We start from the raw sequence: 22,765 nt of genomic DNA, 5'->3' as shown, positions 1-22,765 counted from the left end.
GCTGTCTGGGCATCCTCCATCGTACAAAGTCCTTCCTTGGCACACCTGAACTCTAGCTTATTCTTGTCTACCTACAAAGCTTTCACCTGCAGCTTGATGAAGTATTGCTCTCCCCTCTGGGCTGGGCCCATGCCTCACACCGTGTCATTTTGACGTCGTGGTTTAGGATTTGTCGAAAGGCTTTCACAGATTATTGGAATATCCTGTGATGAAGCTGAGTCTATGGGCCTGTTATTTTCACATCCCAGACAGGTCTATTGTCTGTCTTCTACCGCCTTCTGGTCTTTCTGTCCATTGTTCTCCCTCTCTCCCATGTTCCTGCTGGGCTCACGTGGTCCACCATCAACCCCCTTCAGGTGAAACTACCTAAATGTAGGATCATTGCTCACCTCCACTCATTCGTTTCTCTTTTTCCCCACCTGGGGAACCAACTTCTACAATCTCTTCAATCTAATTCTTCCCTCCAGGTATTCAAAACAGATGTTCACCACCATCTCAGATGGTCCTTTTGTTTTCTTGCATCCTGATCCATTCTATGTTCTAGCTCTTCCATGACCCTCGACTTTGTATACCAAAATAAATACAACAAAATCGGAAATGTTAGTCCTCAAGAGGACCCCACATTCGAGCAATGCGGACTTATCATGTATAATGCTTTCACATAATACTGCATGACATTGTGACTATTTATTTATAAACATCATACACAGAGCTCGTACGTCACACACAGAGCTCGTACGTCACACACAGAGCTCCCACGTCACACAGAGCTCGTACGTCACACAGAGAGCTCGTACGTCACACACAGAGCTCGTACGTCACACACAGAGCTCGTACGTCACACACAGAGCTCGTACGTCACACACAGAGCTCGTACGTCACACACAGAGCTCTTACGTCACACACAGAGCTCTTACGTCGTACACAGAGCTCTTACGTCGTACACAGAGCTCTTACGTCGTACACAGAGCTCTTACGTCGTACACAGAGCTCTTACGTCGTACACAGAGCTCTTACGTCGTACACAGAGCTCTTACGTCGTACACAGAGCTCTTACGTCGTACACAGCGCTCTTACGTCGTACACAGCGCTCTTACGTCGTACACAGCGCTCTTACGTCGTACACAGCGCTCTTACGTCGTACACAGCGCTCTTACGTCGTACACAGCGCTCTTACGTCGTACACAGCGCTCTTACGTCGTACACAGCGCTCTTACGTCGTACACAGCGCTCTTACGTCGTACACAGCGCTCTTACGTCGTACACAGCGCTCTTACGTCGTACACAGCGCTCTTACGTCGTACACAGCGCTCTTACGTCGTACACAGCGCTCTTACGTCGTACACAGCGCTCTTACGTCGTACACAGCGCTCTTACGTCGTACACAGCGCTCTTACGTCGTACACAGCGCTCTTACGTCGTACACAGAGCTCTTACGTCGTACACAGAGCTCTTACGTCGTACACAGCGCTCTTACGTCGTACACAGAGCTCTTACGTCGTACACAGCGCTCTTACGTCGTACACAGCGCTCTTACGTCGTACACAGCGCTCTTACGTCGTACACAGCGCTCTTACGTCGTACACAGCGCTCTTACGTCGTACACAGCGCTCTTACGTCGTACACAGCGCTCTTACGTCGTACACAGCGCTCTTACGTCGTACACAGCGCTCTTACGTCGTACACAGCGCTCTTACGTCGTACACAGCGCTCTTACGTCGTACACAGCGCTCTTACGTCGTACACAGACCTCGTGCATCGTACACAGAGCTCGTGCATCGTACACAGAGCTCGTGCATCGTACACAGAGCTCGTGCATCGTACACAGAGCTCGTGCATCGTACACAGAGCTCGTGCATCGTACACAGACAATACAGACATTGTTAGACATGTGCACTATTATCTGTTTTAAAAAGACATGAGAAGACAATGAGGAAAGAGATATTGTATTTCAACCTGGGTTCCCGACATCATGAGGTAGTGGTTTCGATGGGAAATCAAACAGGCCAACCCAAACTATTCATTCATTCGCGTAAAAAGAAAATTTGTCCACAAAATTCACTCGGCTTTTTGAATAAACATTTTTTGCAAGTGTTGCTCTCTCAAGTCTTTCTCCCAAGAAACATCAGTGGTGCCAAGTGTGCTGTGCTCGCTCAAACTACCAGCAATATTGGGGACTTCATCGATGTCTAGGAAGTTGTCCTCCTCGTCGAGGTCAGAGTATTTGGTCAGAGAGTGGTTGTGACTGAATGTCAGCACTTCTTGAAGCACATCCAGCCGGCGAAGTGGCTTGCAAAACATGTGCACACGCAGCGCCTCCTCATGGAGCAGGACAGCACGCCGAAGGTGTGCTTTACCTGCCAAGATGACAAAAGGTAAAATAAATGGACAGCTTCTTCCTCACATATAAAAAACCTTGCATGGAATTTCATCGTCGCGGTGTTTTACAATTTAATTTCTCAAAAACATTCCGAGTGAAGCTCTCCGCGCAGCAGGAGACGGGGTTTTGCAATCACTTCTGTGTGTCTGTCTGTCCGGGCCATAAGGTTGTTTTTTTTACTATTTTAGCTTTTGCCAACCAATTTTCAGCAAAGTTTTATTATGAGAATTGGGAGAAGCCAAATTAATAAATTGTCAAAAGGTCAAAGGTCACCGTCACTTAAAATCGTCAATTTTCATCCAATTGACCTGAGATTAGAAGAATTTGCATATTGGTCAAAAGCTACAAGCGGATTGTTTTTTAGATCAAAAGGTCGAGGGTGCACAAAATTGTTAATTTTAATTTTGTAATAAAACAAAACAAAACTGTTTTCGTCATGTTTGGCACACTGAAGAAGAGGAAGACATCTGAATGCAAAGCTGATGCGGATGGGCCTTGCATTTACAGATGCTTTCTAGTTCCAATTGCATTTAAAAATAATTTGGCACACCTGTGTGGTGTTGTATTTTTATTACCTTGTGCACATGAAGCGAAAACTGAGATTAAGCAATTCGTTCACTTCTGCCTGTCGGTCTACAAACTTAAGACCCCTAAAGACCTCTCAGACCATTTAGAACTCTAAGCCCATTTAAGACCCTTAAGATACGACCCCCAAGATTATTTAGACCCTTTAGAACATCAAGACCCTTAAGAACCCTAAGATGCTTTAAGATCCTTTAAGACTCCTTCGACATTAAGACCTGGTCGACCCGATAGACCTCCTTAGACCCACCCCCCCAAGACCCCATATAACCCGTTACACCCTTTAGATCCCGTAGTCCCATTAGATACTATTAAACCCTTTAGCATCCCTAACACCCTTAGACTCCTTTGTTACCCTTTAGATCTTTTAATACCCTGAAGACCCTTTTGCCATCTTGACCCTTTTTAGACATTTTAAGACCCTTTAGACCTATTCAGAACTAAAATTACACCCCTTTCGACCTTTTAAGACCCTTTAGATCTTTACAACTTTTCAGACCTTTAACCTTTCATCTGCAATCAACGTGACCTTTCATTTAGTACATTCGTCCATTTATTTGCCACACAAAACAAGTCTGGGCGATGGTCTGCAATCCCCGATATCTCGTTCTAGTTTATACTGTGACCCATTGAAATACAAGCTTCCGGTGAGCATGGCCTAGGTTAAAGATGTGATGTGAATGTTCAGGAATAAATACAGAAACGTTTAAAATATCTAATGATAAATGCCTGAGACACTTGGTGTGGAACAAACTCTGCATTTGGTATACTGGCTTCTTCACTTCCACGAAATAAGGTTGGCCAGTAGTGCCGGGCCACAGGATTGGTACAGTCACAGGTTTTAATACCCTCCTCCACCTGAAACTTGAGATGGCAGTTTGGGTATACTGTAACGGTATAAATATATATTATTGTGCTCGTCAAAGTGGTGACAATGTACAACCAGGCTGGAGCAGGTCAGGAAGTTTAATGACAGCACAACAATACACCAGGACCAGGGAGTGTCCAAACTAAAATGGACTCCCCTCGTTCTAACACCTCCTCTATGCCCAAGACCATTGCCTGTGCAAAACAAGCATTTTGAAGGGAAAAGGGCAAGTGCTTCCGGACCATGCAACTAAATTCTGCCAACCTGGCATCTCCCAATGAGCACTGTGGCAGGTCCACCACATGCATTGCAACGGTGATGTTATTGCACAGATGGAAATAATTCAGGTACCTATCACCATCTCTCGCACAAACAGAAGATTGATTGGGTGGTGGAAGACATGCAAGAGGCCACAAATCATCTGCTATAGTGATTGGACCATTTTCCTATTTTACACCATTCTTGTAATGTGACACAATATTATGCAACATTATTGTGGCCGGATAAGTTGTGATTAATGTCATGAAGTTAATCCAATTCAAACAGAACAAGAAAGGGGAATCAAAGATTGCAGACCCTCGCCAGGATGTGTTTGTAGTTTGTGTGGTGTATTTTCTGTGGTGTTTAATAGCTGCTGTGTTTGTGAGGTTTATTGATGACATGGATTTATGTAAAATCCAATATGGCTGCCGAACCATGTGACCGATGACGTCATTAATTTGATTCCCCCATACAATTTTTGTGTACATCATGCACAACAAATTTCAGACCGATCGGATCAAGCGTTCTACTTATGACGTCATAATAAAGACACCGATGACATCATGAATACATGTTTTTCCCTATGGACGAGTACTTGACAATGAGCCATATTTCAATCTTTCCCATGGAGAGGTTCCGGAGATAGAGGTGAAACGTTTTTTGGTTTTTCCAAGATAGCACCTGTACCACGTGACCTATGACGTCATAATTATCATCTCAAAAATTCTACAGGAAGAGGCACAGCTATGGTGAAAATTTCCTGTTAATCGGACCAACGGTTGCAGAGAAAAGCATATTTATTCTGTGCGGACAAACAGACAGACAGACAAATGGACCCAGATGCAATACCCTCTCCTCCGGCAAGGGTAAAAATTGCACCAACTGCCTTTTTCAGTCACAACCTTCGATAATCTTTGGACGGTATGTTTGTTTCTTAGGCAGTTGTTCACACAAAATTGAAAACCAACATTTCACCATCTTTCACAAATAAAGGCAATAATAGAGAATCACAAGAACTTGCTGAGTGACAACAATAAGATATCCTAATCTCCATCACATGTGCAAGGAAGTAGCTGCTTAGTACCGGAGTAACTGATTAATATATCTTCATCAATGCACGTAGACACACACACACACACACACACACACACACACACACACACACACACACACACACACACACACACACACACACACACACACACACACACACACACACACACACACACACACACACACACACACACACACACACACACACACACACACACACACACACACACACACACACACACACACACACACACACACACACACACACACACACACACACACACACACACACGACATCAGTTGTACATTTTGAAAGTCAACCAACCTAGTTTTTTGCATTCTTCCTTGTTTCGAAGTAAGCCTTCTGTGGGAAGCCAGGATGTATCGGAAACATGCAGCTGGGCAAGTAGTTTTCCCTTGTGTTCTTCGTCTTCTTCTGCTCCCACTACAATATGCAATTATAGCTCTCACAACAGCAATATCACAATGATCAGCTGAACTAACATGATTGCAAAATCAGTCACCTTTCAAAGTAATCACCATTGTCCCGTTTTATAACTTTCATGTATGGACAAAAAGTAAAACATTACGGTACTTCACATCAACAAAGTCATATTGTGGTATATTGATGGATTATTGAGGAAATTACAGCGTACAGCAATGGTCAAGGAAAGCCAGCGCCGCGTAGTGGTGGGATAATGCCCGCAAGTGCTCCACCTTGACCTGGACCATCGTCTTCCACGAGAGCGGTACATAGTCCAAAACAGATGATTGCTCCATGGCCTGCCGTGCCATCAGGTAAGCATCCGATACCTACAAAGCAAAACAAAGAATGCTCAAGACGTTGGCCGATGACATCTTCAGCAATAATTAATAGGACAACAATAATAAAAATAGGGGCAATACCCCTGGGCGCTCACCTGGTAGCATAAAGCAGTATACCAAGGGTATTTTAAAAGTATCACAGTAGTCAGGGCCCTTAGGGGTATTTTGGGGCCGTTTGGTTCAAATTCTTCCAAAAGCACCAAATTTGGCCCAGATGTTGCCCATGCCATACTCTTTCGATTTTTGACTGGCGCCAAGACGGGCGCCCCCGTTACCCCCCGGGGGCCCCATATTGGCGAAATACTAAATGGCCGCCACCCAGAATAGAGGAAAATCAGTTAAATAACCAAAAGGGTTGGAATCATGTATGATACCACTTTTCAGGGGTTTTCGAGGTCGAGGAATCCAATTATGATGTTATTTTGATGATTCGAGGTCAAGGTCAACCCTCAAGGTCATCTTAAAGGTCATTTTTGAGTCAAACATGTCGGTTTTTGAGTTTTTTGTCAAGATTTACACGAGGTTCACCATTTTATGTTTCTGGGTTGGGTAATCGAACTCTGACCTTATTTTTGCCAATTAGAGGAAATATTTACATGTCTATTTCCTAATTTTCAGGCATATGCAGTTCATCAGTCTAATTACAAAGGTACGGATTTTGATGTTTTATGAACTGTATGCCATATCCTTGTGTTTAATTTTTGTGCGATCATGATCCGGGTTCACGTATACATGATTGTATACATGTCATAAATATGACGTCATAGGTCATGTGACCTGGCGGCCATATTGGATTTTATGAAAACCTTAAAAATGGATCTTTGTTTTCATTTTTCGATCGATTCATTTTGAACTTTGACCACTTATAGTACGCCATGTGATTGGATGCATATCCTAATTATGACGTCATAGGTCAGGTGACATGGCGGGAGGGACCGGTACGGTCCCCGGATCATACCGCCCTTGGCGCCCGTTAAAAATCGAAAGAGTATGGCATGGAAAACATCTGCGCCAAATTTGATGCTTTTGGAAGAATTTGAACCAAAATATCCCGAAGGGCCCTGACTACAGCATCTTAAACCAATTTTAATGGTTGCTAGGAGACAGGGCAGCATGTAGAATCATACTGACAATCATTAGACTTTAAAAAACAAACAAACCTATTTTACACAGGAAGGACTTCGTATGACACTGGTGTCTCCGTTTTTTTAGACCTCAATTTTTAATGCCGTGAACAAACTTTGGTACATCACAGGTGATGAAGGTTGTGGTCAAGTTTCATCGACATCGTGTGTGTCGTTTCAGAGAAGAAAGCAAATACCTATTTTGGGGGGTCAAACCTGGACCCACTTTGACCCCTGGTAGACCCCCTTACACCCTGATTGTTTTTAATGCCATGAACAAACTCGAGTTGTAACAAACCAAATATAATTTGTGCTAAGTTTGGTCATAATCCCATCAGCAGTTTCGGAGAAGAAGTTGCACGTGTTTATGGACTGACGGATGATGCGCCATCCCATAAGCTCCCCAGAACTAAGTTCCAGGTAACCTAATAATAAGTAAATAACAATAAAATGTGTTGCAGTTGTGATATTTTCACTTGAAATATTGCGAAAAACTTAGATAAACTATGGATTGATGAAGCAGCAGTGGACGATAACCCTGAACCACAAGCACAATATTCATTAGGGCCATCTCTCTCGATAACTCCCAAGCCTTTGGACACTATTCTTCACCCAGCTTCAATTTCTATGTTGTCCTTTTTCAGTGTCCAGGGGACCCTGCTGAAGTGGTTGTTTGATTTCCAGGATCAGCAGAAATAGTGGGTGACATTTGATGGTGTTTTTCCCTATGATCCTTCCCTTCAGGCTGGGGTTGGAGAGGAGCAAATTCAGCACTAGCTGTTATTTAAGAAAAGATTCAGAGAAGAATCTGAAAACTATGGACCTGTTGATTCAACCGAAGATATGACTGACAGGATATAGGGCTGGCAGGATAGCCTGGACTCCTCATAAACTACATTGGTATATCAATGCTTTTGCTAAGATACCCACACTTGCTGCATCTCGTGCCACGCAAAGGAGTGCTTCAAACTCATTCTTGATGCCAGAGACGAGGGCCTTTTGGAATTGGCACTCGTAAACTTGTGCGGACATGAGACGCGTCAGCATCACAAGTGACCCAGTGCTCATGTCCAATGTTGGGGCATGCGAGAAATTTTCGAGAAGATAGCTGAAAGCACCTGTGGATGGAGAAAAGAAAAGAAAAGGAAAAAAAAGGAGAGGAGCTTTAGTCACATGCAAAAAGTCAAATGGGGAAGGTCAATACTTCATATAATGGAGGGCAAAGCACAATCAAATTACACTGAAAACTGGTAACGACAAGCAAAGGTAGTCGAGGCAGGAATAGAAGACGACAAAGAAAGACGACAGACCGATTGTTCTCAAGTCCAAGTACATCCAGCACTCAACTTAAGGTCAATTTCAATTTCACATCAAATGTGTTCATATAATCAAAGGAAACAGTGAAGCGATGGTTTATTTAGAGAATGTGACATGGAATGAAGATCAGATTTTTTTCTTTGTTTGCAGAGTGAATGCTCATGGAAGAGCTAAAACATAGAACAAATCAGGACGCCACAGAACACAAGGAACAATAGAAAAGCTCGGGGAAATGCCAACATCAGGGCCAAAGAAGAAAATAGACAAAGACAGACAAAAAGGGATGCAGGTAACGATGAGGGGTAGAGGAGAATGGAAGGGGTGGTCAAGATGGATTCACAAGCAATATTTGGGGGTGGGATGGAGGATGGGGGTCGTTTAATGGGTGTAGAAATGATCATTGTTTTGGAGTGGGGATGATCTGAGATGGTGGTGAACAGCTGTCTTGAAGAACTGGAGGGAAGAATGAGATTGACGAGAATGTGGAAGTTGGTTCAACGGGTAGAAAAAAAAAAACGAGGAATAGTGGAGGTGGGAAGTGGTTATGGAATTTGGTAGTTTCACCAGAAGGGGGGTTGATGGTGGACAGTGTTTGTCCTGCAGACACTTGGGGGTGGGGACAAAGCACGGAAAGAGCAGAGGGTGCAAGACCACAAAGTAGGCGGAAGTATACAGGGAGACCACCGACCTTCCAGCGATGAGAAAGTGATAAGCCCATAGACTCGGAAATTCCAATGACCTTGAAGGCCCTGGCTTCCAGGGCAAGAAGCTGAGCAAGGTGTGAGGCAGGGGCACCAGCCCAGATCCATCAAGATGCGCATTAAGGCCTTGTAGTTGGACATCAGTTCAGGTGTGCTAAGGAAGGACTTCGTACGACGAAGGATGCCCAGTCGACGGCTGGCTTTGGAGGCCAACTTTGAAATGTGGCTTACCCAAGAAAGATCATGGATCATGGTGAGACCCAGAAATTTGAATTGACGAAACTTACTTAAGAAGATCGTTAAGAAAACATATTGGGGGAGGGGTGCAGGTGCCAGACGGCCCTTTCAGAGAGGAAATGTGTGAAATTTGTCAGGATTTTTCAAGAGGATTTTCCAAAGAGTCAGAGCTCATTTATGAAGATTAGGAATCAGACTGGGCCCAGAACACTGCATTGAGGCACTCCAGCCTTGACAGGGAGAGGAGATGAAATGATTCAGTTGAGAGCCACACATTGGCTATGAGAGTAGAGGAAGTCAGTTAGTCATGTGTGGATTTGGCCTTGGATTCTATAGGCAGAGGGTTTGGAAAGCAAGACATGATGCCACACCGTATGGAAAGCTCAACACATGTTCAGAGAGACTGTTCTGATCTCATGTCTGATATTGAGGGCCTCCATCCATTGTTGGGAGAGTATAAGCAGCACGTCCAAAGTAGAGTAACCTGGTCTGAATTGGAATTGGTTATTTGAGATGAGGCCATTTGGAGAAATGGAAGGATTTCATATCAACTGTGATGGATTCCATGACCTTGCTGATGATTGGAAGGAAGCTAATATAATGCAGTGATGTTCGGTGATTTCCAAGGAGAATTAAGATGACCTCGGACAGATAATAGGGTTAAATGAGCAAAAAGATGACGTGCAAGAGCAGCAGAGCTATCCAGTCCAGTTTCAAAGTCAGAGTTGATGGTTGACAGAAACCTCTTCTCAATTGTAAAAGGCATAGAGTCCAGGAGCAGTTTGGTACGACATGGTAGGATGGGTACAGCGAGTGGGGGGTTGGAGACACGATTTGGAAGCAAACACACAATTGAGACATTCGGCCTTCTCACGAGCGGAGTCGGCTGTGGTGCCATTGGAAGAGAGGAAAGGGATGGAAGGGGATCGATCATACTCTAGAGACAAACTTGACAAGGCACCACTGGGTTTTGGAGGAGGGAGACAAGTTTGGCAGTTCATTCTTGAGGTTGGACAGATGGTGTTTTCTGGCTCTCCTGAAAGTGGAATTCTCACGGGCTTTGTAGAATGATCTGAGATTGCCTCCGGCCGGGTTTGCTTTCCAGGGAGAGAAGGCAGGTTGTGTTAGAGCAACTGCCTCACCACAGGATTCAGTGTACCATGGGGTGGGAATGCGGGTAGGATAATTGAAGACGAAATGCGATTAATCTGTGCATGAGAGAGCACACACAGGTCTGTGTGGAAAAAATTCCCAGGCTGAGGCTTAATATCAGGAGCAGTATATGTGGGAGACCAGCCCTGAAGAGAGATGACTGCTTGCAGTCCTTGCCAATCTACCCGAGTAAACTGGTGAACTCTACGGCGTCGAGGCAGCTCTGCGAATAACCAGAGAGATATTGACTTTCACAAGCATATGATCATATGAACCAATTAGAGCAGAGGAAGAGCAGGAGACATTTGCGGGGACGTTTGTCCTCACCACTGATATCACCTGTTGGTCCAAAGTTCAAAATTCGTCACACTGACTGGAACGATCATTCGAGTTCAACACCTTCAAGTAATGGATGAATTTGATGATGAATACTGTAAGAACCTGTGCTGTAAATGTTATGCTGCTCTTCATTTCCACCAAATGCTTAGGTAGTCTCCAAATTCATTGAAAATTGTTAAACTGTAAACACCAGCCACCTTCTGTACAAGTGACAAACAGTAAACGTGTGGTTTCTAACTACAAGCCGATTCCTCAAACCGATATCAAAGTCATCCAAACCGTTCATCGGAAAAGGATTCATCAGATTTATTTGCAAATGGTAACGGAGGGGCTCACAGAGATTTGTTCCAAACTAGAGCTCTCTTTATCACTCAGCAAATCAATTTTTGCTTTCTTGTGAGCACTCCTCTGCATTGAAGCTCATCAAGGGCAAGTTCCAGAGCACCACAGTAGAGCAGCACCTCAATGTATTGATGGTGCCCTGTTGGTTTAATTAGAATGAATGAGGTCAATCGTCAAACGATCATGGATTGTTTAAACCCAATATTGGGCCGTTCAAAAATTACGTAACACTGTTTTTTTAGGGAGGTGCATACTGTGTGTGCAGACAGGCTTGAATAAACCTTGCTAATAATTTTTATTTGACATAGATTAGATTTTTCGGGGTCCCTCATCGTGAGCAATGCTCGACTCAAACAAAGCCAAAGGAAATTTGATACAACAAACCCGGGCAGTGTATAATCAGCAGAGGCCTACAGGGCCTGATGTCTTAGGCCCACCAGATAACCAAGATGGTGGCCAGATTTTGTCTGGGTGCCATGGTGGGTGGGGACAAGTGAAATTGTGGGTGGAGTCTGGCAGCTGTCCAACCAATGGTTGCACATTTCAAAAATCGACCCCCAACAAGAACCACAACAACAACCATGCAGAGCTCTTGTAGACTTGCGACACATCACAGGTAAAAACGCATTAGAATAAAGACAAAGCTGATGCAGCAATTGAAGCATAGGATAAGGGAAGAAGAAGAACATTGAGGGCATACCAGCAGCTTTCAAAAAGGCATCAATTGCAGCATCCAATCCCGCGATTGTGCTGCGGTCATAATGTGCACCAATCTGCGTGTGCAGGGCAGCGACATTGAAGAGAATACTGGCTCTCTCAAGTGCTATGTCACGCTTGTTCGCAGGAATTCCAGTAAGGGAGTCGTACCTGTACCAAACACCATGCTAATTATGCTTAACCATTGCAAGTTGAATAAATACCAAAGCAAACACGCCAAAAAAAAAAAAAACAAGAAGACGTCATGCCCCCCAAACAAGTCCTCATGGATACAAGAAATTTTTCATTTCATCAAGTTTAAAATTGACAATCTAAATCAAAGCTCAAGTCAATCGGATGAAAATTGATTTTAGACGTTTGACCTTTAGTTGACCTTTGACCTTTTGCCCTTAAATAGTCAGCATCCCAATTCAGTGATGCACTATGTAATTGCTGTTTAATGTTCAAGTTAATAGGATGAAAATGTATTTTAGAAGTTTGACCATGAGTTGACCTCTGACCTTAAATAGTTGGTTTCCCAAATCAGCGATACACTACGTAATTGATGATTAATGTTCAAGTTAATAGGATGAAAATTGATGATTTTTCAGTTGAAAATAGATGATTTTAGAAGTTGGACCTTGAGTTGACCGTTGACCTTAAAATAGCTGGTTTGCCAATCAATGACACAATATACAAATGCTGTTCAATTTAAGTAAATCGGATTTTTAAAATGGCGATTTTAGAAACTTGACCTCCAGGTGACCTTTGACGTCAAAATCAATCGGCTTCTCAATTGTGACGACCTCTTCAACTTGGTGAAGTTTCATGACGATCGGTTTAAAATTGTGACCTGTAGGCGAGTGAGAAATTGTGACCTGACCAATGTACTTGAAAAATCTTCAATTTTGCAAGTAACAAGTTGAAGGTCAGTCGTCGACCAACTTGTAAAATTTCTTCTTGACACTTTATTCAAATATCTGATTAAAGTCTTCACGATTTGTTGGATGTTTTTCAAACTTTGACCATTGTGCTAAAGTCCCTGCGAGTGGGGCACAGAAATATCGACAAAAGCTCAATTGGTGGCGATAACTTTTTTACATTTTATTTTGTAAAGCTCAGCAAGGTAAAAATCGAGATAATTTGTTTGTATATGAGAATTAGTTGGCAAACAAATTTTTAGCCGCATCGCAGACGCTGCTCATAGAGAGAGTGCCCTCTGCTGTTGTTCTTCTTCTTCTTCTTCTTCTTCTTCTTCTTCTTGTTCTTGCAGAGAAGACAAAACCTCAAAGCTCCACCCATTCTGGGAACCATAGCTCCACCCATTCTGGGAGAGCCTTCATATAAACAAATATCCACCATTTTATTAACTCGCATAGCTTTGAGGCCTGTTTTGTAGGCCCGTGGTGTCTTCCTCTCTCACACAGTTTTATTTCAAATCAAATTCGATATATCATTTCATTTTTCACAGTCGCTAACATAGTTTTAGACTCGGTTGAAAAAAACCGGGAAGAAAATCCGATGAAAGTTGCCCTTTATAGAACGAAATGAATTCTCAAAGGCCTGTAACTTCAAGTCCATTGAGATATTTTTTTTTTAAATCACGGCATGGTCAGTCATACACCGCCCGAAATAAGAGAGGGAAAAATGCCGAGATATATATATTTTGTTTAAATCACGGCATGGTCAGTCATACACCGCCCGAAATAACAAACGGGAAAATGCCGAGATATATTAAAAATTCGTCCATTTGATGACAATCGTCACGATGAAATATTTAATTTATACGTCGTCACAATAATGTGGAGAGAGGAGCATAGCTTCGTTCACGTGTCGCCACACACGGGAAATTGCCGAGATATATATCTATCTATAATTCCAGTAATCTCTGTCTGTCTGTCTGTACGTTTGTCTGTGACCGCTGTTTCTCGACAACCACGGGTCCGATATACTTTTAACTTGCCAGGTATATTGCTGGGGACCCGAGGATGTGCCTTTTCAAGGTTTCATATTAATCGGACAATTACTTACCGAGCTATGTCCAAAAAACGATTCAACCAATCAGAGAGCAGCGAACGATCGCGTGTGCCGAACGTGGCGGGCACACTCTGCCTCGGATGGCACATTTGAGAGCGTATTCATTTATTTCACGTTTGCAAACTATGTTGGCGTTAAACTATGTTTTACAACTAATAAAAACGAATTTGCGATTCATTCGCTTTCCTGCGCGTTTGTGCACGCGATGGCGATTGCTTTACCAAACTCCGGAAGCCGTTCGCTTTGGACCAAACCATTGCATGTAAATAGAGGGGGGGGATTGTCACCACTCGCAAGCCGTTCGCTTTGGACCAAACCATTTCATGTAAATAGAGGGGGGGGGATATAATTTTAGATATATATATAGTACGGGCATGCCCTAGTATTTTAAATCGCGGCATGGTCAGTCATACACCGCCTGAAATAACAGACGGGAAAATGCCGAGATATATTAAAAATTCGTCGCCACACACGGGAAATTGCCGAGATATATTTTCACTTTGCACAAAAATAACATCAAGTAATCGAATCAATAGGAATGTCTGTACCTATAACATCGACGTTATAGGCACAGCTGCATCTAGGCATTGTGTAACATCGACGCGGCTTTTGTTTTAATTAAAACTTTTTGTACTTGTTGACTTATGAAAGGAAGTATTGCTGAGAAATTGGCATCCCTGTAATTTGTGATGCATTTTATTTATTCATATTTTTAGATGTATGACAATAAGTCAGTCTGAAAAATGTGAGGTGTGGTTTTTTTTTGTTCAGAAATTGAGAAAATAGAAATTTGTGATGCTTCACATAAATTTTTCTTCTTTTTTATTTTTAGAAACACACAGGATGGATCAATGTACAACATTTCAGCTTCTCTTCTCACTGTGTGATGCTTGGTTGTTACCACCATTATTATATACACAAGTTGACGCGAGTTACCTGATCAATATAGTGTTATATTTAATGAAAAAAACAACATCAATAACATTTTAGGCAGGCTTCAAGGTCGAGACTGGCCAAAATTGCATGTGCAGTTAAAGGTCCATCCCAGTTAAAGGTCACGGAAGAGGTACTGATGCGCCACTGCCCGAGCCAATGTGAGCTGAAAGGTGGGCATACGTGATGTGACGTACACTGTGAGGTTGCCGAAATCAGTTAATTCTTGTTACTTGCAAAATTGAAGATGTTTCAAGTATATTGGTTGGTCTTGTGCATTATTCTGTCTGTCTGTCTCTGTCTGTCTGTCAATCACCTATAGGTCACTATTTTATACCGATCTTCACCAGATGGTAGAGTTGGTCATAAGGAAGAAGCCCATTGAGGATTAATATTGGTCATATTTCTTAAATTGTCATTTTTCATCCAATTAACTTGAAAAATAAACAGCAATTACATAGTGCCTCCCTGAATCGGGAAACCAACTATTTTTAAGGTCAAAAGGTCAAAGGTCAACTCAAGGTCAAACTTATAAAATAATCAATTTTCATTTGAAAAATCGTTAAATTTTCAAGTTAATAGGATGAATGAATGAATGAATGAATGAATGATCGTTTTAAGGCCATTTTCCCCGCTAGAGCGGGGGTTAGCCTTGCGGGGCCCATGACAATCATGGTTCCCTGTTTGAGGCAATGTTTTTATGGCCGGATGCCCTTCCTGGCGCCAACCCTTAGTCGCCTCTTACGATGCGCAGGGATACAGTGTACCTATTCTAAACCGGGGTACACACCGGGATCATTCATCCCAGCAAGCTGGTACTCAATTTGCCGACCTCGGAAGGATGACAGGCTGAGTCAACCCCCCTGGCGTTAATTTAGCGATCGACCGGGATTCGAACCCAGGATCCCAAGCCGGCACCCTAACCGCTAAGCCAACACCAGATGAATAGTGACAGCAATTACAAAGTGCATCACTGAATTGGAAAACCAACTATTTGAGGTCAAAAGGTCAAAGGTCAACTCAAGGTCAAACTTATATCAATTTTAATCTGATTGACCCAAGCTTCGATTAAGGGGGGGGGGGGGGGGGGAAGGGTAGATTTTGCAAGTATCGTGCTCTGCATGACGTCGTTCTTGTTTTAAATCAATTTGATGAAGAATTGAAAGTTTTTATTTTATGGTGACATTGACCTTCCGCATGTGAAAATACTGTGGTACAGCAAATGTCAGGGTAATTGGACCAGGAGTTTGGAAACGTACAAGGAACCAACAAAACAGACGATGTGTCTGGGCTATAATTTTTTTTAACCATTTGAGCTTTTGTCACACACACACACACACACACACACACACACACACACACACACACACACACACACACACACACACACACACACACACACACACACACACACACACACACACACACACACACACACACACACACACACACACACACACACACACACACACACACACACACACACACACAATTGGTTAATTCTAAAATATAATATGACCACTCATTTTTTGCATCATGATAATGCATATGGCCGCCGGAGCAGTTTCGTAGGCTAGTGGGCACAATCCTGGATGGGTCACCACTCTGACGCAGGATACCTGAATGGCTCATTCATCCCAGTAAGCCGGCACTCATTTTGCCGACCTAGAACGGATGACAGGTCGAGTGAACCCATCTGGTGTTAATTCAACGACATGGCAGGGGCTTGAAACTCAGGACCTTGTGATCCAAAGCCAGCCACCTTAACCGTTAAGCCAACACCGGGCTAAAATAAAATATACTGTACTGTAATTTAAAAGGATTGCTGTAAATGATGTTAATTTCAAAACATCCCATGTTCAACTTTATTTAAATGGTAAACCTAAAAATATAGTTCCCTTACCTAAAGTAAGAACCTTAACCTGTAAGCAATTGACTGGTTTCCTGACTGCATGGATCATCACCTGGGTACCGTTCTTCTTTGAGTTTTCGATCCTTTCAGCCCTGAACCTCTCCAACGACAGATCCACAACGGTGAAAATGACAGTTATGGGACACAACCTTAAACACCCCAACCATCCTATGATGATGTAATCATATAACCTTCAAACATATTTACTTATGCATAGTTGGAAAAAAAATTAAACAACTAAATAAATAAAACTTCCGTGAAAAATGCTCTGGGGCAGTTGGCCTTTTGACCCTCCTTCCTGAAAGTGATGTCATCATATAACCTTCATAATTACGTAACGATGTAGTTATTTGAAATAAGTCAATTTTGTACAAATGATTTTATGATTGTTCCCGACACCTGCCTGAACTTGTGTTGGCCTTTCAAATCAATGATCATCTTCTCCACACCTGCATGAACTGCTCATTACAAGTCATCGTTGGGGTTTACAAATGAAAAATAACTTCTCCGCACCTACCTGGACTTGTGTTGCCTTGGAAACATTTTATGTGGGAGCATATCGAGACATGCCTTCAGAGAAGTTTTATGACTCAGTCAGGAAATTTGAAAATGCAAGTTTGGACAGACAAGTAATAGTTTACCATAGTCTGTTACGAGAGTTTCTTTGTCCATGGACAAGGAAGACGAGTTTGAAGTAGACAGCATAAAAACACCTCCTTAAGAACTCCCTGATTTCTTTAAGAGTGGGATGAGTTTGGTCTTCTGTGAAGAGACAGCTATGTCCTCCTTACCTTTTTTTTGCAGTACTGTACAAATGTTTGGGTTATTCCAATGTTATTTATACTTTAGGGTAAATTCATCAAATTATCAGTGATAATAGTCATACATATTTATATTATTGTAAATGAACATCCTTTTTTCCAAGTAATCCATATGGCCTCGATGGGGTCCATATACAGACACTGGGGTGGCCACTCTAACACTTGGATCAAACCAGCTGTACCCTTGTTCTCCAAATACTGTTTACCTACAGTCACGTGAAAAAGTAAGTACACCCCATGTAAAGTTTCAACATATTTCAACATACAGCTATTTGATCTTCATTTCAACAATATTGATAGTTAAAGGTGATATAATATAACAAATATCATGAAACATATACATTTTGTAGTCCATTGTATAATTTAAATAAACATAAATGCAAATTTCGCATGTGGAAAAAGTAAGTACACCCTTGGCTCCAATAGGTGGTATTGCCCCCTTTGGCAGAAACAACCTCAAGTTGGCGTTTCTTATAACTGTTTACCAGTCTCTGACATCGATTGGGAGAAATTTTTGCCCACTCCTCCATGCAGAATTCTTTCAGCTGTGCGATGTTTGAGGGGTTTCTTGCATGCACAGCTCGTTTCAAATCCCCCCACAACATCTCCATGGGATTTAGATCCGGGCTTTGACTTGGCCGTTCCAGAACCCTCCATTTCTTTCTTTTCAGCCATTCCTTGGTGGATTTACTGGTATGCTTAGGGTCATTGTCATGTTGCAAGGTCCACCTTCGGTTGAGCTTCAACTTTCCGACAGATGGCCTCACATTATCCTCAAGCACCCTCTGGTACAATGAAGAATTCATAGTGGATTCTATGATGGTGAGCTGCCCAGGCCCTGATGCAGCAAAGCTGCCCCAAACCATCATATTTCTACCACCGTGCTTTACAGTTGGTATCAGGTTCTTGTGGTCAAATGCTGTCTTTGGTTTTCGCCAAACATGTCTTCTGGTACTGGGGCCAAATAGCTCTACCTTTGACTCATCTGTCCAGAGCACATTGTTCCAGAAGTGCTTGTCTTTGCCTCGGTGTTCATTGACAAACTTTAGTCTTGCCCTGATGTTCTTTCTGGACAGCAAAGGTTTCCTCCTGGCACACCTCCCATGTAGATCAAATTTGTGCAGCCTCTTTCTTATGGTAGACTCGTGCACTTTGACATCACCAGTGGCAAGAGCTACCTGTGGGTCCCGTGATGACATTCTGGGGTTCTTAGAGACTTCTTTCAGCATCTTGCGGTCTGCTCTCGGGATGAAATTGCTGGGGCCGCCTCGCCTGAACAAGTTGGCAGTTGTTTGGAATCTTCTCCACTTGTAGATGATCTTCCGGACAGTCGAACGATTGATTTCAAATTGTTTGGAGATCTTTTTAAATCCCTTCCCAGACTCGTAGGCATCTATAACCTTCTTTCTGAAGGCCTCAGAGAGCTCTTTTGATCTAGACATGGTGACGCCACACACTTCAACAACAAAGAGCAAACCAAACTAAATGTCTGAGGTTTAAATAAGACAGGTTCCTCCAAGATCCTCTCTAACGATGTTCTAATCATTTGCACCTGAGCTGGTACACCTGATTCTAATTTTAGGTATTTGAAGTAGTGACAAATGTAGGGGTGTACTTACTTTTTCCACATGCGAAATTTGCATTTATGTTTATTTAAATTATACAATGGACTACAAAATGTAAATGTTTCATGATATTTGTTATATTATATCACCTTTAACTATCAATATTGTTGAAATGAAGATCAAATAGCTGTATGTTGAAATATGTTGAATAAGTCAAACCTTTACATGGGGTGTACTTACTTTTTCACATGACTGTATATTGGAAATATGTTTTGGATTACTGTCCTGTTGGAAAATGAATGCTCTTCCGATAAAACGATTTCCATGTGGAACAGCATATTGCTGCAGTATCTGCTTGTACTTTTCTTTTGTTGGCATCCCATTCATTTTGACAACTTTTCCTACACCACAAGCTAATATGTAACCTCAGACAGTCACAGAGCTTCCCCGGTGTTTAACAGTAGGCTGTAAACATTGCGTGCCATAACATCCTCTGAGTCTTCGGAGTATTAATTGGTTGTCTTGGACCCAAAAAGTTCAAACTTCATCAATCAGACCAGAGTACCTGATTCCATTGTTCAATCACCCAATATCGGTGTTGCCTTCCAAATTTCGGTCTTCCCACCATATTCTGAGGTCTCAGCATTTCTGCCCGAAACAGACTTTCTTTGCTGTAACTGTCATTGTTCTGGACCCGTCTTTCTGTCTTCTACCGACTCCTCTCCGGCCTTGCTCTCCCACCTCTGTCTGTGCTCTGTCCCCCAAATATTCCTTCAGGACACACAAGATCTGTCAGCAACCCTCTTCTGGTGAAACTGCCAAAATCAAGACTCTCTGCTCACCTTCACTCTTTCATTCCTCTTTTCTCCCGCCTCTGGAACAAACTCCCACACTCCCTTCAATCCCACTCCTCCCTCCAGGTCTTAAAACAGCTGTTCACTACCATCTCTTATCTTCCCCCATCCAAAACCTTGATATTTTCTACCCCGTTAAAACACCTCAAATCCGCCTCTTTAAATACCCAACTTCTTTCCTGAAATTCCTAGAAGTGTTCATTTGCTTTATACCGTGTACCCCTCCATCCTCCAGAGCCCTCCCCCTCCACAGATCTACCGACATCCCTGTTCTCTTCTGTTGTTGTGCTTGTGTGCTTCCCTCTCTCCCCCTCTTGTCTCCCGCTCCCTTCATTGCCTGTTTTATTCATTGCATGTTTTATTCATTCATTGCATTGCATGCTTCATTTTATTACTTGCAAAATCGAAGATTTTTCAAGTATATAGGTCGGTTCCGTTTGTGGCTCTGTCTGTTTGTCTGTCTGTTTGTCTGTCTGTTTGTTTGTCTGTCTGTTTGTCTGTCTGTTTGTCTGTCTGTCTGTCTGTCTGTCTGTCTGTTTGTCTGTCTGTTTGTCTGTCTGTCTGTTTGTCTGTCTGTTTGTCTGTTTGTTTGTCTGTCTGTTTGTCTGTCTGTCTGTCTGTCTGTTTGTTTGTCTGTTTGTCTGTCTGTTTGTCTGTTTGTCTGTCTGTTTGTCTGTCTGTCTGTTTGTCTGTTTGTCTGTCTGTCTGTCTGTCTGTCTGTTTGTCTGTTTGTCTGTCTGTTTGTCTGTCTGTTTGTCTGTCTGTTTGTCTGTCTGTTTGTCTGTCTGTTTGTCTGTCTGTCTGTTTGTCTGTCTGTTTGTCTGTTTGTTTGTTTGTCTGTCTGTTTGTCTGTTTGTCTGTCTGTTTGTCTATCTGTTTGTCTATCTGTTTGTCTGTTTGTCTGTCTGTCTCTGTTTGTCTGTCTGTTTGTTTGTTTGTCTGTTTGTCTGTCTGTCTGTCTGTCTGTCTGTCTGTTTGTTTGTCTGTCTGTTTGTCTGTCTGTCTGTCTGTTTGTCTGTCTTTGTCTGTCTGTCTGTTTGTCTCTGTCTGTTTGTCACCGGCCTACAGGTCACAATTCTAAACCGATCGTCACGAAACTTCACCAAGTTGTATAGGTCGTCGCAATTGAGAAGCCTATTGATTTTGAGGTCAAAGGTCATCTGGAGGTCAAATTTCTAAAATCGCCATTTTAAATCCGATCGACTTGAAAATTGAATAGCATTTGTATATCGAGTCACTAAATTGGGAAACATACTAGTTGAGGTCAAAAGGTCAAAGGGCAACCAAAGGTCAAATTTTAAAAATCATCAATTTTCATCTAAAAAGCCGTCAATTCTCAACCGATTGACTTGAAAATTGAACAGCATTTGCATATCGAGTCACTAAATTGGGAAATACTATTTTTAGGTCAAAAGGTCAAAGGTCAACTCAAGGCCAAACTTCCAAAATCACTTATCTGAAAAAAACATCAATTTTCATCTGATTGACTTGAAAATTGAACAGCATTTTCACATTGAGTCACTAAATAGGGAAACCAACTATTTGAGGTCAAAAGGTCAAAGGTCAACTCAAGGTCAACCTTCCAAAATCATCATTTTCATCTGAAAAATCGTCAATTTTCTTCCTATTGACCTGAGCTTTGATCAAGATTGTCAATTTTAATCTTGATGAAATGGACAATTTGCTGTATCAATGGAATTTTTTTTTCTTAGGGAGGGGGGGGGGGCGTATTTTGCAAGTATCGTGCTCCGCATGACGTCTTCTTGTTCATTTATTGCTTCATTGCATGTGTCTGTGCATCTTTTCATGTTCAATGTGTTAGCTCTTTCACGAGCCTCGATTCTGTATACAAAAAAACCCTCAAAAAACAAAACACATTGCTAGGAATTCCCACGTTTGCATGGACCAAGAATTGGGATATTACTTATATGGCTTTATATGACATAAATACTGTGAATAAAAGTACAGTACAAAAACAGTGCCCTAGGACCTTAAACAAGCATGTGTGGCCGAAACAGACTCCATGAGCATTTTCTTTAGCAATGGGTATAATGCCAACACGTATTTTTACAAGACGTGTCTTGATGAAGATTTTTAGCATGACCATCATATATGGGGTAGAGATGCCTTGTGGCAGAAACTGGTCATTTCATAACATGGTTGTGAATGGGATTAAAATAGGATTTCAGGCATCAAATTGAATGGTGAGACAAATTGTTACGAGGGTCTTACCAAGTGAAGTGGATGTTGGGACGCTTGTGCAGTGCATAAAAACGGCAGTCCAGGAAGTGAAGCTGGTTGAAATATTCCATGAGTAACTCTACTCCAGCCTGATTTCTGCGTGGTGTTCGGACAGCCTGGCAGGGAAATAGAAACAAAAACAAAACAACCTTGTTAAAATACATTTTTCTTCCAGTATCAATTGTGAACAGCTAAAGGAACACTACATGAGCCATATATTTATTACATCTGCACATATAGTAGAAATTGAGCCCTGCTGCTCATATATGCACCAGTTCAAATACAGGACAGACAGACAGACAAAAACACCTCCTCGTGCATACATAATAAAGATAATGTCTTGAACGTATGTTAACAACCAAGGTTTAGACATAAACAGACAAAGAAACAGACGTCGTGCATAGCATGATACTTGCAAAATACCTAAAATAAGTTATTGACCTTTGGCCTATGTTAACCTTTTGGCCTATGGCGATCAATTGGTGGTTGAATTCAGTGATCTGAAATGCAAATCCTCTTCAAATT

The 22,765-nt window shown here is 42.2% G+C and overlaps 1 protein-coding gene across 1 annotated transcript in view; it reads right to left on the bottom strand.

Moving 5' to 3' along the window:
* The window catches only part of LOC137421427 (rhophilin-2), a 128,250-nt gene that overhangs the window by 8,425 nt on the left and 97,060 nt on the right, over positions 1 to 22,765 (bottom strand). The window contains exons 6-11 of the mRNA XM_068107474.2: positions 22,232 to 22,356; positions 11,882 to 12,048; positions 8,024 to 8,211; positions 5,801 to 5,957; positions 5,470 to 5,589; positions 2,163 to 2,357 (exon numbers count right to left, since the gene is read on the bottom strand). Coding sequence (XP_067963575.1) covers positions 2,163 to 2,357; positions 5,470 to 5,589; positions 5,801 to 5,957; positions 8,024 to 8,211; positions 11,882 to 12,048; positions 22,232 to 22,356 — 952 coding nt within the window. The remainder of the gene's footprint in view (positions 1 to 2,162; positions 2,358 to 5,469; positions 5,590 to 5,800; positions 5,958 to 8,023; positions 8,212 to 11,881; positions 12,049 to 22,231; positions 22,357 to 22,765) is intronic.

Source organism: Myxine glutinosa, chromosome 2, assembly GCF_964187855.1.
Source record: "Myxine glutinosa chromosome 2, kmMyxGlut1.1, whole genome shotgun sequence".
NCBI classification, from domain to species: Eukaryota; Metazoa; Chordata; class Myxini; order Myxiniformes; family Myxinidae; genus Myxine; species Myxine glutinosa.
The sequence above is the reverse complement of the archived record's forward strand: the minus strand, read 5'-3'. Positions and strand labels throughout refer to the sequence as shown.